Here is an 18,686-nt window from a genome sequence, read left to right on the forward strand (position 1 = left end):
AGAGCCAAGCAGGCCAGGGGGCGCCAGTGGTGCCGCCTGGGCACCCAAGGCCCCACGCGGGCCCCCTCACCTCCTTGCTCCCTGTGCCCACTTCCTGGGGTGGTGCCGGGGAGCACCCCATGTGTGCCAGGCGCCCCAGGGCCTCGTCAGTATGGGGGTGACCGGGCGCGCTTGTCCCAGCAGCGCCCCCCCCGCAGCCTTGGTTTGGGGCGCCACATCCGAGGTGGGGTGCTGCCAGGGGCCGGGGCGGAGGGCGGCAGGATGCCCCAAGGCGGCTCGGATTAACTCGTGAGAACTTGGGGGCCCCTCTGTGTCTCAGGAAGCTACAAGTCGGGGTACCCCAAAGGGCTTAAGAACGTGAGGCAGACCAAGGGGAGGTGCCCTCGGGCCCCCAGCTTGCGGGTGGGGAGACCCGCGGCAGTGGGGGGCCGATGCGGGCCCTGAGCCCTCCGGGGCCCCCCATTCTTGCGGCCCGGCCCCGCCCCTCGGGCCCCCCCAACAAGCGCGAGCGCCTGGGGCCGGGATGGGGGCGGGGCCGGGCCAGGCTCCGCCCCCGGCGCGGATGAGCCCCAACCCGAGGGCCGCGCCGCGGAGGCGCGCATGCGCGGTCCGCCGGCCGGGGCTCGGCCCCACGCCGCTGGGGGCGGGGCCCCGCGCGCCCCCGGAATGCCCCGGCACCCCCCGCGGCGGACCAGCCCGGCGCCTCGGCCCCACGCCCGGCCCCGCCCCCGGGGCGAGGCGCCGCCCCCGCCGGCGCGGAAGCACGCCGAGCCCGCCTCCGGGCTGAGCACGCGGCCCCGCCGCCCTCGCTTCCGGCGGGGGCCCCGCCCCATCCGGCCCGAGCCCGCCGCCGATTGGCCGGCCCCTCCGGCCCGCCCCCCCGGTGATTGGCAGCCGCGAGCAGGCCGAGGCCGCCGCCGCCGTCGTCGCCGCCGCTCCCGCCTCAGGCCCCGGCCCCGCCGCCTGGTCCAGCGCCGCCGCCTCCCGGCCGAAGCTCGGCTCCGTGCGCCCGCCGCGCCTCCGCTCACGGATGGACCTGTTCGGGGACCTGCCGGAGCCGGAGCCCTCGCCCCGCTCCGCAGCCGGTGAGGCTCGGGGCGCGGGCGGGGCGGGGGGCCGGGGCCGGGGCCGCCCCTCCCCCTCCCGCGGGGCCCCGTGCACGTGGGGGCGGGGGCCGGGCCCGAGGGGGAACTGCTGCCCGCGGGGGGCCCGGGGGGGCGGGGGCCCGGGGGGCGGGGCCGGGCCCCTCCCGCGGCCCGCGCTGCTGGGGTCCCCGCCGCCCCGCCCCCCACGGCCGGGCGGCCCCGGGGGGGGGGCCCGGAGTTCCGGCTCTGCCCCCCCCCCCGGCCCCGGCCGCTCCGAGCGCCCCCGGCCCTGCCTGCCCCGAACCCCTTTGTTGTGAGAGGGAAGAGTCAGAGCCGCGGCCCCGGGAGCCGCACCTGCGCCCCGGGCCGGGCCCAGATCAGGTCCTGCCCCCCCCCCCCCGCCCGGCCCCAGTTCAGGTCCTGCCCCTGCCCCCCGGGCCCCAGTTCAGATCTGCCCCCCCCCCCGGGCCGGCCCCAGTTCAGGTCCTGCCCCTGCCCCCCGGGCCCCAGTTCAGATCTGCCCCCCCCCCCCCCGGGCCGGGCCCAGTTCAGGTCCTGCCCCTGCCCCCCGGGTCCCAGTTCAGATCTGCCCCCCCCCCCGGGCCGGCCCCAGTTCAGGTCCTGCCCCCCCCCCCCGCCCGACCCCAGTTCAGGTCCTGGCCCCGTTCAGGTTCTGCCCCCCAGTTCAGGTCCTGACCCCCCTCTCCAGGGCCGGCCCCAGTTCAGATCCTGCGCCCCGAGATGGCCCCAGTTCAGGTCCTGCCCCCCGGGCCGGCCCCAGTTCACATCCTGCCCCCCGGGCCGGGCCCAGTTCGGATCCTGCCCCCCGGCCGCGCCGGGTCCGGCCCGTGGTGACCCAGTCGGGCCCTCAGCCTGCCAGCGTGACTGGCGGCTGTTTCAAACTGTCTGACCGCGTCGGCCGGACCGCTTTGCCCCGCACTTGCTGGCGAGCGGCTCGAAATCCGAGAATCCGGAACGGCCCGAGGCCCCGGTGCCCCGGTTCTGCAGCTGGGATCTGGAGGCCCCGGGTCCAGCAGCCTTCCTTGGCAGCGCGGTTTGCCCTCTTTAGTCACATCCTCGTGTCTAAGATTGTAAACAAAAGACGGCCAGAGCCTCCTCCCTTGTGGCTATAATAGACCTCGGAGAGTGACCCGCCCTGGTTGGGAAGCCCTCCCGGGCCCGGCCGGCCCTTTAACTTCTGAACTGGCCACCCCTACAGGCGGGATCCTTGACTTTCCATTTCGGGTTTTTATCTCTGAACCACTTTCATCCTGGCTCTTCTCTAGCTTGTTGACCTTTATTAAATTATGCGAAGCTTATTTTTGGCTTGACATTTCCAAAACCTCCTTATGCATTAGTCTTAGTTTTTAGCTGGTAGATACATTTTACAGAATTAACATTTTTCTCTTCATGGTATGGACCTTTTGCAACCTCCCGTAAATTTAATTTTTGGTCATACTTTTGGTTTCATTTTTTTTTCTTTCCATCCCCTTTCTTGGAGAGTTATTCTAAAAAAAAATCTTCAAATGTTTCAGTTAATCTTACGAAATTCTTAAAAAATATATTTTTGTGCTGTTCACTAAGGAAATTGTCTAATAGAAATACAACTCTAATATAGACTTCTAAGGAACTCACCAAGAGCCATCCTTCAGAATCCCTGATCTTTCCTTTGGGAGGTCAGCCTTGAAGTCAGAGCCTAGGGGCCCGTGCAGTAGTGATTGTCTCCAGGTTTGAGTCACATCCCCTGAAAGGGTTCTCTGACCTTAGGGTCCCTCCCAGGATAAGGCAGCACAAGCCTACATTTTAGTTCATTTAGCCTGCTCTAGTCACCTGTTGATTCTAGATTTGCTTGTTAGCAGTCACTTCCCCTCTGCTCTCCCTTTTGACTTCTTACTCAGGTTTTTAAACTGCAATGTTGTCTGAGCTCTTGTGTACTATGATGGAAGCCTCCCCATTAATGTCTCTGCTTCTGACCTCATCCCCCCCTTCACCCCCTTTCCAGTTCTCTCAAACCACAACAAATGGGACCCCAGCTTCCCTGCTCTCAGCCTCTGGTGGCAGCCTCACTCTCCCAAACATAAGCATCTTGGCCAGGAATTCCAATAGATGGCCAACTTGCCTCCAGTTCCTTGTCCTGCCTTGTATTCCATTTCTCACCCGACAGCTGGTGGCCCTGGAGCCAGGAAGAGCAGAGTTTGAATTCCACCTCTGAGACACAGACGCTATAAGTACAAGCGACAGAAAACTAGCCATGAAGTCCCTGGTCCACCTCCCCATCTTTATTCCAACTTCTCTTGGTGTACACCCTATTTGGGCAAATTGAATTCCTCACCCCTTAATAATCTCATCTTCTATCCTCTGCCCTCATCTGAAAACTGCTGCCAGTAAAAACTTATCATATTTAGGAAAATTTCTGCATTTTCCCCATCCTAAAATGACCTCACTGGTGTTTGGCCACAGGTGCCTATACCCTTCATGAATTCTATTGGAGTTGTTTGTGTGCCTATCTTCTCTGCCCATTAGATCATAGACCCCTTAGCAGTAGGAACTATGCATTGTTTATCTTTGTATTCCCCAATAGCTTGCATGTAGATCCATAACAAATATTGAATTATGTTGCTATGTGTGGGGCTTACCACTCACTTAGATCCATAAGGAGCAGTGTTTGCCATTCATTCACATCAGATTGTGGGGTGTTCACAGCCTAGTTCCAGGTAGGCAGAGAAAAAAACTGAAGACAGTGGTCCTGCCAGAAAAGCAGGAGTACATCATCCATCCTCTTCTCCTTGAGTCTGAACTGGATTGTCTTGATTAAAGGGTTATAGAAATTGGAAGTGTTACTTTGGAAATTCTAAGCCTTATTGGCTTAACCAGTTTACCAGTTTTTCAAAATCCCATAGGGCTTCTCTCTTCAGAGGAGACTCCTCTCTGTGAGCAAAGGAAAATGGGGAGATGTGTCAGGAAATAGACCATCTGAGGTGGACCTTCAGTGAAGCTGCCAGGGGGTCCCCTCCAAGGCCCTGGGCATGATGGGAAATGGGATGTTTACATAGATGTGGATGCACCAGCTAAGGGTAATCCTCATTAGTTCCCCTCCCCAAGCTTTCTTGTGTCCAAGTAGATGTTTCCATTTCAAGGTTCGTGGATTATGGTATTGTGCTGCCCCCCCCCTCCTTTCTCTGAGGAAGGATCTGGAAAATGAGACTTGCTGGCTGGGCACATCTTGAGTCTTGTGTGATGCTTGTGTTTCAGGGAGAGAAGCACAGAAAAAAAGACCTTTGCTATTTGACGATCTCCCGCCATCCAGCAGTGAGAAGTCAGGTAAGGAAGGGAAGTCTGGAGAGTGTTCTGGGGGCTGAGATGAAGCTCCAGAACTGACCTGACTGACCGCTCTTCAGTCCCTCCCTTTTACTGGACATTGTAGGAGATGCAGAGAAACAATACCAAGGGGTTTTACTTTTTGAAGTTTACATTCCAGTTGAGAAATAAGATGTAAACAAAGATAACTAAAATATACAGTTATTTGATTGGTGCATCAGAAAGTTTGTGAAGCTGGGGAGGAAGCTGTTTGTCCCCAGGGAAGACTTCCTGGAAGAGGCGGCATTTCAGTTGGTCTGAGCAGAGTTGGAGAAGAATGGAAGGGGGTCGTTCCTGGCCCCAGAACAGGTGAGGCAAGAAGAGGACCGACCCTGCTGTGGACAGCTCTGAGGCCAGGCGCATTGGGCTAGGGCATCGAAAGCATTCAGCATTGAGCTGCTCAGCATTTGGAAGAGGATTAATGTCTTGGGAAGCCTGTGCGGAAAAGGGATTGCAAGCAGCGAGAGACAAACTGGAGGGACAGTAGAATGTAGGTGAGAAGGTTCATGGAGCAGTTCTGGGAATATTCCAGATACAAATGTCTGTGGCCATAGAGGAGGGGGGGATTGTGAAGAGTATTGGGGAAGTGGAATGGACTGGATGTGACAATGAGGAGAGCCTGGGAGACTGACTGGCTGCATGGGGCTGCCACAGGTGAATCCAGAAGGCAAGAGGTAGATCAGGTTTGATGGGCTGAATCTGAGGGGCTGGTAGGATTGTTGAGGTAGAAGATCCAAAATACACTGAGCTCTGAAGAGAGACCAAGGTTGGACAAATGCATCTGGCGGTCAGAATAATGTTGCTAACTGACTACTATTCTGCATGTAAGTTTGCCAAGTTAGAGTTTACTTGGCTCAACCGAGTGCTTCAGGGTAGGTAGTGTAGGGATGATAGATTATCGCTGTTTTACATTGTCATTGCCATTGCGAATGAGATCTAAAGAAAGAAAGAGGACATACAACCCTTCCCCCCACCCTCCAGGGATGGGCTCCAGTTAGTCCTCTGGCTGAAGGGTCAGGTCTTTGTCAAAAGGACCAGAGGTCTAGGACGATGAAGAATTTATGTTTTGGGGTTTTTTTTGTTTGGTTGGTTTTTTGGCAAGGCAATGGGGTTAAGTGACTTGCCGAAGGTCACACAGCTGGGTAACTATTAAATGTCTGAGGCTGGATTTGAACTCAGGTCCTCTTGACCCCAGGGCTGGTGCTTTATCCACAGTACCACCTAGCTGCTTGACTGGAATTTAAAAGGCCACTAGAATCAAGTGGGGGAATCTACTGAACCACAAAGTTTTGAAAAGAAAGAAGATAGTGAGCCAACAGAGCCATCAGGGAGAGACAGCTTTCCTAAGAATTTTATTGAGATGAGTCCAGTAGAATAAAGGGTGATGTTGTTCTGCTTAGGGCCCAGGAGACCTAAGCCCCTCTGTAAGCAGATGGACAGTGGTGGTGGTGGAGAGTGAGAGATTGTGATGGGCAGGGTTGGAGCTTGTCCTGACTTGTGGGCCAGGGGCCATATACTTCCTCTTCATAAACACACAGCTGCAGCCAGCCAGCCCTTTCACAGGATCATTTTTGGCACTTCCTTACTCATCTCTTAGTTGGGTTTTGGGGAGCTGGTCAGGATTTCAGGAGCCTTGTCAGAGTATCGAAGCATCTTCAGAAATCAAAGGCATTGTCAGGGCTATGGTGCTTGTTGAGTTTTAATTAGGGGCTCATTTGAGACCAGTATCCTCTCTCATTCTGTCATGGCCACAAACAATTGCACACATCCACCCATTCAGAATATTGCAAACAGGGGAGATAATTGAAAATTCTGTTAAACCAAGTGTATACATGTGTTCTTGTTTTCAACTGCTTCAAATACCATAAACTTCACAACCCCAAATAAGGGCATCTGTAAGGGATGGCACCCAAGGTGCTTCAACCACCCACATTTTTTTAGGAATTCCTGGCCATTGTATTGATCTTTAAATCTATGGGCTGGGCCTCACTGTCCTCCTTTGTAAAAAGGGACCCTGTCCACCTCCAGATTGATGATCCTCTGAGTCAAAGAATCCTTGGGTTTTTAATAAAAGAACCAGCCTTGAGTCTGGACTGATGGCTTACTTTGGAAACAACTTTTTTTTTAATCGCTTCTTGGTTCTACATTTGTCTTCTCTAGTGAAATGATATGTAGACTGTATCCCCAAGCATGTTTGACTGTTGGAACCTTTTGAGTTTCAGAAAGCACTGAGAATATATAGAAGGGCTATGCTGGAAAGCAGTTTATCCCATATTTATAGTAGCTCTTTTTGTAGTGGTGAAGAGGTGGAAACTGAGGCAAGACCCATTAGCTAAGGAATGGCTGAACATATGTTCATCTGTGAGTGGGATGGAATGATGAAAGAGAGGATAGGAAGCCCTTACTGAACTGAAGGAGAGCCAGGAGACCAGACAAGACCATGGCAGCCACACTGTGACCTTTGGGAATCCTCATCATTATTGATGAAGTGCCCACCTCCAGATGGCTGGCCAGGATCTCCTGCTTGTTGGGGGCAGGGCTGACCTGGAGCTTTGTCAGGTTTGATAAAGCATGGCTTGAGAAAAGATCACCTTGTTCATTGACAAAGATTGTAGGGCATGTGGTATTATAGAAAGAGCCCTGGACTTGGGCTGGCTGTGTGACCTTGGGTACATCACTGAAACTCTGAACTTCATTTGTGCCACCTGTTCAAGGGCTTAGTAGGTGAGGCAGCTATGGCTACAGGTGTGTATGCCTGTGAGGTTTCTGTTGTCTGTGACTGTCAGTAGAGTGACTGTTTTTCAGGTGACAGTGACCTCTAGACCTTTGGTGGAGGGTTCTGGAGCTAGTGGTCAGTTGAGGTGCTTGTTCTTGAATTCAGTGCTGTTTCATTTCTAAATAATTCCTCATTTGGTCAAGGTAGAGGCAGCTGGAGGCTGCAGGTGACCTGTAAGGCCAGAGACCAAATTCCAGCTGGGCTAGGATGCAAATTGAAAATTAATTACAGGGGGCAGCTAGGTGGTGCAGTGGATAGAGCACGGCCCTGGAGTCAGAAGTACTTGAGTTCAAATCCGGCCTCAGACACTTAATAATTACCTAGCTGTGTGGCCTTGGGCAAACCACTTAACCCCATTGCCTTGCAAAAAAAAAGAAAATTAATTACAAAACTAGGTGAAACCTCAGAAGCAAGGCAGTGAGAGGCAGCCGACCATTTGAGGAAAGAGACATGTTACAGATTGAAGATATACAGTCATTTATGCTGAAGTACAGTGGGGGGGAAATGTCTGAGAGGACCCGAAATTGGGTGTGAATGAAGCTGGAGCTGCTGTTTTCAAATGGAGTAGAGTAGCAGGGACATTTCTGTAGAATGAAGAGCATTTTCAGAGGATATCTCTCTTCAGATGGTATGCTTAAAGTTTGTAGTCAGGAGCATTGAAGGTCAGCCTAGGGACAGTAATATGTCTCTCTTAAGGGATGGAGCAGAACAGAGGCCATAGGATGGGGAGAGAGCACATGCCCAAGCCTGGCCAGCCCTGTGGTCAGATCCCACCTGAAATTTAACAGGGTGACCACGGCCTGGGCCTCACTGTCCTCCTTTGTAAAAAGGGACCCTGTCTACCTCCAGATTGATGATCCTCTGAGTCAGAAAATCCGTAGATTTTTAATTACATGGAAGAACTCTTACCAAGCTTTGATGCAGTGTTCCAAGAAAGAGAGCTTTCTAGACAGGGATGGTGGAAAGCCTGGACAAATTCCTGCCTGGAGGCTTGTCCTAAGGATGGTTTGGAATGCACAAAAAAGATAATCCTTCCCAGGAAGGCTGGGGTCCTGTGGCGCAGGGCCAGTAAGTAAGGAGCTCTGGGGTTTGTGGGGTAAGAGCTGACCTGGCTGGGGCTGTGCTTGAGGATGGTCAGGTTGACAGCAGTGTGGAAGACCAGAGAGGCTAGAAGAAAACCCAGAAAAGAGCAGGGATTCTTGAGAGTGGAGGCAAGAGGTAGTCAGGGCTCGAGTTAGGATTTGGACCTGTGAATGGAGAGATGTGGAGGAGGTGAGGTCGAAGAAATGTGGCTGTTGATTGGACATGTGGGTGAGGGCCTGGGCTGGTAAGGATCTCACATATACACACACACACACACACACACACACACACTCACACACACGCAGTAGAAGGCTACAGGATTCAGCCTCGGCCAGGGGTGCCTCTAGGGATATACAGCTGCATCTGTGGACAGTCTGTTTCCTCTGGTCTTTTCATGGAGTCCTCTACTGAGAAGGGAGAGAAAGGGCTGGTGCACATGGCTCTTCTCCCCCAACACACTCTCAGGAATTTCCTCTGCTCCCCGGGCCAGACTGTCTTCTCAACGCAGGCAGCGCCACCACTGACCTTTCAGCCCTTTTAGACTGGATGTTTCATAGACCTCTTACTTAAACTCAACTTCTCCAAGACTAAACTCTTACTTCCTCCTGCCCTCCATTGTATCTAGTTATTTACTTTTTCCCCTTTGTTAAATCATCAAGTAGAATTCCCCTTCCTCTCCTGCTAATTTTGTTTATTGGTTTTTTAAATTTTCTTTTTCTTTTTTCCTAAAAAATTTATTTCCTTTCTATTCTAGATTTCTATTCTTTGGTTCAAGACCTTGATCCTTACACAAGTCCTTTATTCTCTATTTCCCCTTGGAATTAAAAGTTTGAGGCACCTGTTTTGGCTCCCCTCTTTTAAAGAGCTCTCATTGCCTTGTAGACCTTGACCCCTTGCCTCCTTTGAAATAGTAATTTCAGGTGATATCAACGATAAAGAGGATATTACCCCATAGTAGGACTCTTGTCCTTCTCACCTCCACCTTTGCCCCCACTCCCATGCCCTATGATCCAGTAACACTCCTCTCTTGCTTTGCCTTGGAACAAGAGCTTTCATGTCCCCATCAGGCATTTTCACTGTCTCTCAGTCCTGGGATGCTCTTCTTTCTCATCCCCACCTCCTGACTTCCCCAGCTTCCTTCAAGTCCCAGCTAAAATCTCACCAAAGGAATCCCTTCCTGATACATCTTAATTCTAGTGCCTTCCCTCAATTGATTATAGCAAAATTATCCTATACCTAGCTTCATTCTACATAGTTGTTTGCATATTGTTTCTCTCATTGGGATGTTAGTTCCTTGAGAGCACCGGGCGAAATGGTAGTTGCTTGATAAATATTTAACGATTGACTGATCACTTGAAGGATTTATGATTTGTTAGTGGACTTATTCAGTGGAGCTTCTTTGCCTCTGAGTTGTCTGCATAGGGTTTTTTCTGCAGGTGTACTGTGAATGCTTTCACTTTGGTACTTTTGTCTTCTGTGTTTATATGTTTGGGGCAGTTGACTGGTGATCTTTTGAAAGCCCCATAATCTTAAATTTTTCTCCATGTATTCATTCTTTGAGATCAATAGTTTTGCTTGTATGGAGTTCTTGCTTTCTTTTAACATTTATTTTTTGCTTTTCTTTCATATTGTCCTTCACCTATGGTTTTGTATTGCCAGTCCATTACTCCTCTTTTATCTCTTCATGAGATTAACCTCATTTCTACTGTGCAAGCCATAAATTCTATTTTCATAATTCTTATTTATCTTTTCAACTTTTTGGGAGCCTCCTCCAATGGTTCCTTGCTCTCTTCAGATACCAGTCCTCCACCTCATCAGGTGCTGATCCATTTTCCTTTGTCTTGCAGTCCTTGGGCATAGAAATCTGGTCCGTTTTGCCAGAGCTGGAGGCCACATTTCCTTCTGCATTTATTGGCTTTCCCATTGGTTGGTCTGACTGTGGTCAAGGGTTTCCTCCTGAGACCTCTGGCAATTCCAGCCATGTCTTTGTTTTCCCGCATTGCTCACTTTCTGACTCCCCTCTGACTGGTGCTCTAAGCGAGCTCAGCCTCTTCCCATGCTGGGCAGTTCCTTTGACCCCAGTGACTTCTGGGGGGATTGAACTGGCCCCCGTTCAGCTTTTCCCTTCAAGTTTAGTCCAGTGCCTCATAGAGCCATTGGTATGATCATGTCTGGCTCCTTGGTGGTTTTGCAGCCTCAGTGAATTCCTGCTATTTGAGTCTCTGCAACCCAAGGGAGGTTGGGAAGGGCGGGGGGGCGTCGTCTTGGGAGAGAAATCTACTGCAAGAATGTGGGTCTGTGGTGCCAACTTGCTGCTGGGAGCCTGGGACAAAGGGAGTGCTAAACCATCATGCTGGGATTAGTCTTCTGATTCTCTTCATTCATTGAGGGCTTTATGGCTTCTTCTTGTTCCACCTCTTGGAAGACAAATGAAATCTTTTAATGGAGAGGCTTTTTGGTCCCATGACCTGCCCATTCTGATGCCGTTTTCTTCGTTCTCATCTTTTTTGATCTCCTGATAGCCTTTAGGACTATTGATCACCCTCTTTTCCTTGATAACTTTTCTCTTGGATTTTCCTATGTTGCTTTCTCCTGGTTCTCCTGCCTGTCAGACAGCTCCTTAAGTCTTTGATGGATCTTTATACAAACTGTGCCTACACTCAGAAGATTGGTGGTGGGGAGACCGTCTCGGCCTTTTTCAGTCAGCTTCATGTTAGAGGCAGACCAGGTTCTCTTCATGTAGTGATTAGCTTTGGAATGCCATCTGTGATCTGGGGGCATATCTCCTTGCCAGTTCTTCAGTGTTTCTCCCTCCACCTCGTGCATATGTGGATTAGGATTGTGTAACTGGGTATTACCTTCATAAATTTTTACCACTTTTCTGAAAGGCATGTCTAGCTCAGAGATTCCCATATCTTAAACTCTTTTGTCATGAAATGACTCTAATGTTTATCATTACTTTGCTGAATCCTTTGGGAAGTAACAATTTTCTTTTTCTTAGGTGTGTTGTAAAGAATAATTGGATTAATCAACATGGATACTAGGAATGGTATAATAGGAATTTCCTTTGGTTGTTTTCTTTGAAAGACTTGAGAGTTCTTAAAATGGCTGGTGTATTATTTTTCTTTCCAAAAGAAAATTGTTGAAGATAATAATCAATGTGTCTGTGTGACCAGATAGGAATAGTGAGAATGTCTGCGTTAAATGCTTAGCGGAAATGTAGTGTATTGATTGAAGCATACTTTTTAACTTTATTTTTCTTGAGCTTGCTTCTTTTTTGGGGGGGAGGCCTGTGTTTACTTCACAACATGACTATTAATGTAATATTTTGCATGACTACTGATTTTCAACTTATATCAAATAACTTTTCTCAGTGGGGGAGGTTGGGGGAAGAAGGGAGTGGATTTAGAACCAAGTGTTTTAAAACAAAATGTTAAAACTTTTTTTAGGAGTGGCTAGGTAGCACAGTGGATAGAGCACCAGCCCTGGAGTCAGGAGGACCTGAGTTCAAATCCAGCTCAGACACTTAATAATTAGCCACCTGTGTGACCGTGGGCAAGTCACTTAACCCTACTGCCTTGCAAAAAACAAAAGCTTGTTTTAATATGTAACCAGGGAAAAAATTCAATTAAATTTAAAAATGTGATATATTTATAGAACAGAACATGTAATGTTGATCTGAGAGCTGGGAAAATAATTGAGCTAAAGGCAGTTTTCCCCTGTGCATTTTGATCATACAGACTTTTTCTTCCTCTGATCTGTTCAGATGTGTTCTAAGCCTGTTCTCTGTATTTCAGGGAAAGACACACAGAAAGGATCTTTGCTTTTTGATGACCTGCCTCCAGCTAGCAGTGCTGACTCAGGTACAGTCTTCAGGCTCTCCCAGGTGTGTGTCAACCTCTCTCCTCATCCTGGGATTGTAGTTGTCTCAATCTTTCTCCCTTTCCCCCGTTTTCAACACACAGATATTATAGATGTTGGACTGTCTTAAGTTTTGAATCCATGGCATCAGGTAAGGCAGAAAATCAGCTCATAGCCAGCCCTGAGAAAATTCTGTATCAGAAACATGAGCAGATTTCTCAGGTTCATTTTTTTGTCTTGGACATTTAGCATTCTTATGTATTGAACTGGTTAAATTCATTTGAATCTTTAAAGCTGATTTCTGTTTCTTTGCTATGCTAGATTTCCGTAGGGTTAGTATCAGGTAAGTCTAGAGTCCTCCCTGCTTCCTCAGGGCTGGTGCAAGAGAGCAGCCGACATTGGGGAGCGGTGTCCTTGTGGGTTGGCTTCGGGAGAAGGAGACCTTGGAGGGAGGCCCGTCCTCGGCTCACTCGGGCTTCTGCTGTGTTTCAGGGTCAGGGGGATCTTTGCTTTTTGATGATCTTCCACCTGCTAGCAGTGGTGACTCAGGTAAGTGGGTGATAAGAGGTTCAAGGCAGTGCTGTCTGTCAGTAAGAGCCTGTCTTCATTTTAGACTTTCTTTCCAAAGCTATTTCAGGCCACATATGAATCATAGCATTGAAAGAGAAGAAATTAAGGCTCTGGTTGAACACAGTTCATTTTGCAGCTAGAGAGTCAGATATCCCTTCCTCAGTGGCTTTTACTCATTTAAATAAAATCTTGTCACATAAAATCTAAACATCCTTAAATTTATTTATCTATTTAGTTGGTAAGGCAAGCAGGGTTAAGTGACTTTCCCAGGATCACACAGATAGTAAGTGTCCAGTATTTCAGACTGAATCTGAACTCAAGTCTCTTGACTCCAGGGCTGGTGCTCCATCCACCACACCCCCTCACTGCTCCTTTTTTTCTATTTCTCTTTTTAATCTGTTACTCAGTTTGGCAAAACATTGAATGAATCAGGCTTTGCAAGGTTCTAGGGGAGAAATCAGAAGTTTAAGAGTCTTTTCAGACTTCACACCTTGTGTATGGATTCTGGCGCCTACCTGGGTGATCATGATGCCTCAGGAGAGGCCCCAGAGCCATGTGTTTTCAAGGCCAATGCTGGGACAGGGAGATTCTGCAAAGGACTTGACTGGCAGACTTCCCTTTGAAAGGGTGGCTAGGAAGGAGGCTTCCAGACCCAGGGCAGCTGGGCTGCTTGGGCATCTCCAAGGGCTGGGAGCTCATGTCCACTCCACTTTGGTAACTGCCAGGTGCTTCCCTGGCACTCCCACAGCCAAGGGTCCCCCTTTTCACTGACCTCTGCAGATTGGCGCGTGGACTCCCAAACCTCAGGAGATAGAAGAGTTCTTCAAGGGTTCCATGCTACCACAGTAAACAGGAAGAGGCAGCTATTCACAGTGGACCCAGGTGTCTGCTTGCTGCCATGGAGCCCCACACCCCAGGGCTGAGGGCTGGCCCCAGGGGCAGCCCAGCAGCAGCCCACCCTCCCACTGAGCAGCGTGTGGGGTGGCAGGCAGAGCCCCAAGCCAGTTTTCTCCCTCAGGTGTCCCTCTTCACTTCCTTAGGCTCAGTTCTCTCTTCTGACAGTGCAGAATAATTGTGAGATTCAGACAAGATCATTTTGTGTGTGTGTGAGGCCTTGGCAAAACTTGAAGGGTCACGTGACCCACAGCTGGTGGGGGGGTGTTGCCAACGCTTATCTCACTGCTTCTTCACACTGCCCCCACCTGGCATAGCTCACTGTCCCTAGAGGTCTCTGTTCTGTGCCAGCAGGTAAAGGTGTGGGTCCAACTGCTCAGGGAGGAATGGCTAGAAAAGCAGAGGGCCATGACCAGATTCCTGGGGAGCCTCCCAGGCTCTGACAACTTTGAAAGATGAGCCTCTACAGGGGGTGGGTGCCCTACAGAGACAGGAGGGGAACTGAGAGGGCCTGGTGTGCCTGCCCCTGAGAGAAGAGGGATTAAAGCAAGTGCTGAAAAACCCTGTATTCTAGATGTTTATTTGAATGGGAAGAAATAGAGGAGAGAATAGCTTCCTGGAGTGGGTGGGTGGGGGCAGGAAGTGAATGATGGGACCGGGGAGATGGGTGTGAGATTACAGCACCCCAGGCAGGTTTTGTAGGTCAGAGTAAAGGGACTGATGGAAGGGGACAGACCAGAGAGGGAGAAATCTTGGGGCCAACCAGGAGCAGAGTGGAGCTGCCAGGGCCTGTGAGGAAAGCCGCCTTTCCCAAATAGACCAGTCCAGGAGGATAGCAGGAACAACCAGTGGGGTGCTGGGCCATTTAGACTTCTCCCTTTTAGCTCCTAAAAATGAGCCCCACTTTATAGATGGGGAGACAAAGACACACAGGGTCAGACTGCTAATAATGATCTGAGATAAGATTCGAATTCAGATCTCCTTGACTCCAGGCCTGGTTCTCCAACCTTGGTTGTGAAGCTCCAAAGGAGTTTTGATCTGGGAGGCTGGAGAGGAAGGTCCTTGGAACAAATATTTGTAGCCCATTTATAGGTAATGACGAGCTCCAGGGCCAGCACTTCTCAAACTCTTTGATTTCAGAACCCTTTGGGGCACTTAAATTGTTGAGCCCCCACCACCAAAGACCTTCGTTTATGTATTTACCATAGTAGATAGGAGCATGATTTAATCTTACGAAAAGAATGTTGACTTTGCAGAGCTCCTGAAGGGGTTTTGGAGACCCCAGGGTCCTCCACGCTGTGTGAAAGCCACTCTTGTGAAATATGTAAACTTTGGGGTTACTGACTTGAGGGAAAGCTGATGGTCAGTGTTAGGCTAATTTACATATCTATTGAACCCCACTTAAGGGCCCAGGCATAGAAACTGAGAAGCCAAGCCCTGAATTCTGTGAAATTGGCAGGAAGACGCCTCAACAAGATCAGGGTGCAGCTGCATCAATGGGGTATAGCAGATGGGACACCCCATGTCAGGCAGGAGACCTCCTCCTTGCCTTGTGGGTGACAGGAATATTCCACTTAGGAAAGCGGGAAGAGCCCAGCAGGGGGGGGGAGCAGCTAGGTGGCACAGTGGATAGAACACCGGCCCTGGAGTCAGGAGTACCTGAGTTCAAATCTGGCCTCAGACAATAATGACTTAGCTGTGTGGCCTTGGACAAGACACTTAACCCCATTGCCTTGCAAAAACTAAGAGAGAGAGAAAGCAAATGGGCTGAACTCATTAGAGAGGCAGCATGGAAAATGGGGAAGGACCCCTGCCCTCTGGGAGCCTTCTCTGTCTAAGACCTTGGTGACAAAGGAGGGCTATCCTAGAAACAGGACAAAAACTGAGGGTTTAACTCTTATTTTCACCCATCCATAGCTAACATTTCTATAGTAGGCTTAAGTTTCACAAAGTCTTCAAAGGGGATCTCATGTGAGCCTCACCATAGCCCGGCAGGGAGGTGCCATATGATCCCCATTGTACAGATGAGGAAACTGAGGCAAGTAGAAGTGAAATGACTTGCCCTGAGTCACATGTGTGGCTGAGGCTGGATTTGAACTTGGGTCTTCTGATGTCAGGCCTAAAAGCTTCACCTGCTGCTGGGCCCCAAGCTGCCATTTTGAACTTTCTGGACCATTAACTTTGACCGGTCTAAATAGTTTTGCTAAAGACACCAAAGAAAAGTTCTCGTGGCTCAGCAGGCTTTCTGCTCTTTGGTTTTAAATGTTCTCAATTGGTTTCTGAAATCAGTTAGAACCTGGCCATGGGAAGATGAGGACACGTGTGCCTCTGCACGTGTGTGTGTGTGTGTATACCCTCCCTGCTCACATGCACAGGCACCCCAACTGTTGAGCTCACTGTTTGGCTCACCAGCTCTCAGCCTCCATCCCTTTGCTGGGTACTCTTCACATTGTGAGCCTGCCCAAAGATGGCCAACATGTTCTAAATGTTCTAAAATAAAAACCATCATGGGGGGGGGGCTTCTGCTGCCCCCGTCCCTGCTTTTTGAGATGGTCTCATCCTCTGCTCTTCTTCCAGGTTCACCTGCCTCTCAAGCGTCCCAGGGTCTAAAGAGTGACGGCAAAGGAGCAAAACGGAAAACCGTGGAGGAGGAGAAGAATGGGAGTGAAGAGCTTGTGGAAAAGAAAGTTTGTAAAGGTTTTCAGACAGTTTGAAAACAAATGTCTTAGATTTTGTAGCCCAGGCCAGAGGGAGAGTCAGCTAGCTCACTGTTGCCCTGTTCCTTCTGGTCCCTGGGCCTGTTCTTTGTGCCCAGAGCCTCAGGGCTGCCCCGGGGTTTATTTCTCTTTCCTTTTCCTTGACCTCTTTTGGGTTCCCCTCCAAGACCTGTGTACCAGGACCCAAAAGCCAGGGTGGTTTCCTTCCAGATTTAGGAAGTTGATAATCCCATTTGGGAATGTCCAGGTCTCCCTCTGGCTCTCTCAGTATACCTCTGTGCCCCATCTCCTCAGTATGGCCACAACTGGGGAATACCTAGTTGGACACTTTTGTCCTCTGGTGTCCATTTTGATCAAGATTGGGTGGGGAAGACAGCTAAGAGGTCCTGAAGAGGCTGGATGTTCCCCCAGCTTGAGAGGAGAGATAAAGTCCCTGGAGCAGTAGTCATCTCTAGTGTGTGTGTGGTGGGATGAGCCCTTCCCTGGGAGCGTTTTCTGTTGACCATCAGCGAGCCACTGAGCCGGCCTCACAGGCTGCTTGATTCTGACCAGAGAGGGCTCTGCCATTTACTCTTGGCTTTAGAAAGACTAAGGAGAGTTGGGGGATTTATTGTTGGCTTTTTTTAACCAAGTTCAAATGTTTGTCTAATGGACTTTTTAACAAGTTGTCTTGGTCTGTTTCCTTGCCCTGCAGTGGGCTTGTGATAAGCCCCAAGACCCCAGCTGGAAGGGTGGAGGGTGCTGCCCCCTTTCTAAAGTGGAGGACAGTGCCTCCTGACTCCAGCCCCCCCTCCTCCCCAGGCCCTGAAGACCCTGCAGAACCTGTAGAACCAATGAGGCCGTGTGTTAGTAGTATGCAGGGAGTTGTTGAGTAAAGCATGCGCGGCCTTTGAGACGGGCTTCTGAAAGAAGAGCTTGGCTGCTTTCTTGTTGTTTTTTCCCTCAGATTCCTCAGTGATCTTTGGCCTTAAAGGTTATGTGGCAGAGAGGAAAGGAGAGAGAGAAGAGATGCAGGATGCCCATGTGATCCTGAATGACATCACAGAGGAGTGCAAGCCCCTGTCTTCTCTGATGTGAGTACCTGAAGCCTGGCCCTTCAGCCCCCAGGCTTCCACAAGGTGGGGGGGGTGGGTTGGGGAGGTCCAGGAAGATTGAGAGGATGCCCCATGGTCCTGGGCTTTGGAGCGACAATGCAAGAGCAGAGTCCTAGAGGTCTGATGGTGATAGAAGTACCCTTGAGTTCAATGCCTTCCACGAGACAGTGCAAGGAAACTGCAGAACACCAGCTACCAGCTTTGTGCTTCTCACTAAGTGATCAGCTCACCTCCATTCCATGGTGGACATCCTGGTGAATAAGCTCCCTAGAGTTCTCATCCACATGCATAGTGAAGTCTGAGCAGAAGGCATCCTTGGTTTGGTGGCTTATGGCTTGAGAACTCAAAGGGAGCATGAAGGCCATCAGTCTAATTTAGCTGATGGGAAGAGGTGGCTGGTCTTTCCCATGGTGATCCAACTGACAAGTGGGAGTGGCAGACCTCCGAGCCAGAGCTTCCTGGATCAGGTCTGGCATTCAGCTCCCTGTGTCGTGCTACTTTTACCTTCACTTGGTCTCTCCTGTGAATCTGAACGGACCAAGCTCCCTTGAGTAATTAGAGAGGCGGCCTACAGGAAGATCTGGAAGAACTCCTCCTCCTCAACAGGAAACACCCCACCCCCACCCCACCCCGTCCTCAACTTGGCCCTGAAGCTCCCCAATCACCGTGGCAGATGCTTTCCACAGGCATCTCCCGTTTTGTGCCTTTTCTGGCATTCATAACCAAAGACCATGGAGCAGTTATTGCTGTAGTTCTCAGGAATCCCAAGTGATCCCAGTGAGTGGGTAGGAAGCACTTTTTCTATAAAAGGTCTTATAAAGGAACTCTTTGTTCTCTAAAATCCAGGGCTTTTTCACAATCCACACCTACAATGTGGGATGTTTTCTACATACTTCAGTTAAGTGAGATGGTAGAATGATCTAGTCTAATGTTGACTTTCAGGGCCTGCTTGTTCTTCGTGAACAGTTTCAACAGCTTCAACAAGCATTCCCCTGAATCCTTTATTGGTTTTGTGTAGAGTTTTAGTTGGTGGTCATCCTTCTTGGAGTTTAAAGAAGCTCCAAGAATTTTCCATCTGTGTTTTACACCTCTGTCCTTCAATCACCCTGTGTTTTGGTCTCTCCTCTTCTCATATGGATCGCATGTCCAAACTGAGTCCAGTCCACCTGCCTTTCTTGTCTATTCCCCTTGGGCACTTCTTGAAGTGCCTCAGGGCCAAGGGTGTTGGTTGTACCATTTCTGATGGAAA

The 18,686-nt window shown here is 50.3% G+C and overlaps 1 protein-coding gene across 1 annotated transcript in view; it reads left to right on the forward strand.

The window, feature by feature from the left end:
* The first annotated feature begins 893 nt into the window (after positions 1-893).
* The window catches only part of ILKAP (ILK associated serine/threonine phosphatase), a 29,082-nt gene continuing 11,289 nt past the window's right edge, over positions 894-18,686 (forward strand). The window contains exons 1-6 of the mRNA XM_074190744.1: positions 894-1,085; positions 4,338-4,406; positions 12,099-12,164; positions 12,655-12,711; positions 16,204-16,323; positions 17,290-17,416. Coding sequence (XP_074046845.1) covers positions 1,031-1,085; positions 4,338-4,406; positions 12,099-12,164; positions 12,655-12,711; positions 16,204-16,323; positions 17,290-17,416 — 494 coding nt within the window. The 5' untranslated portion in view covers positions 894-1,030. The remainder of the gene's footprint in view (positions 1,086-4,337; positions 4,407-12,098; positions 12,165-12,654; positions 12,712-16,203; positions 16,324-17,289; positions 17,417-18,686) is intronic.

The sequence above is a fragment of the Macrotis lagotis genome, chromosome 6, assembly GCF_037893015.1.
Source record: "Macrotis lagotis isolate mMagLag1 chromosome 6, bilby.v1.9.chrom.fasta, whole genome shotgun sequence".
Classification (NCBI taxonomy): domain Eukaryota; kingdom Metazoa; phylum Chordata; class Mammalia; order Peramelemorphia; family Peramelidae; genus Macrotis; species Macrotis lagotis.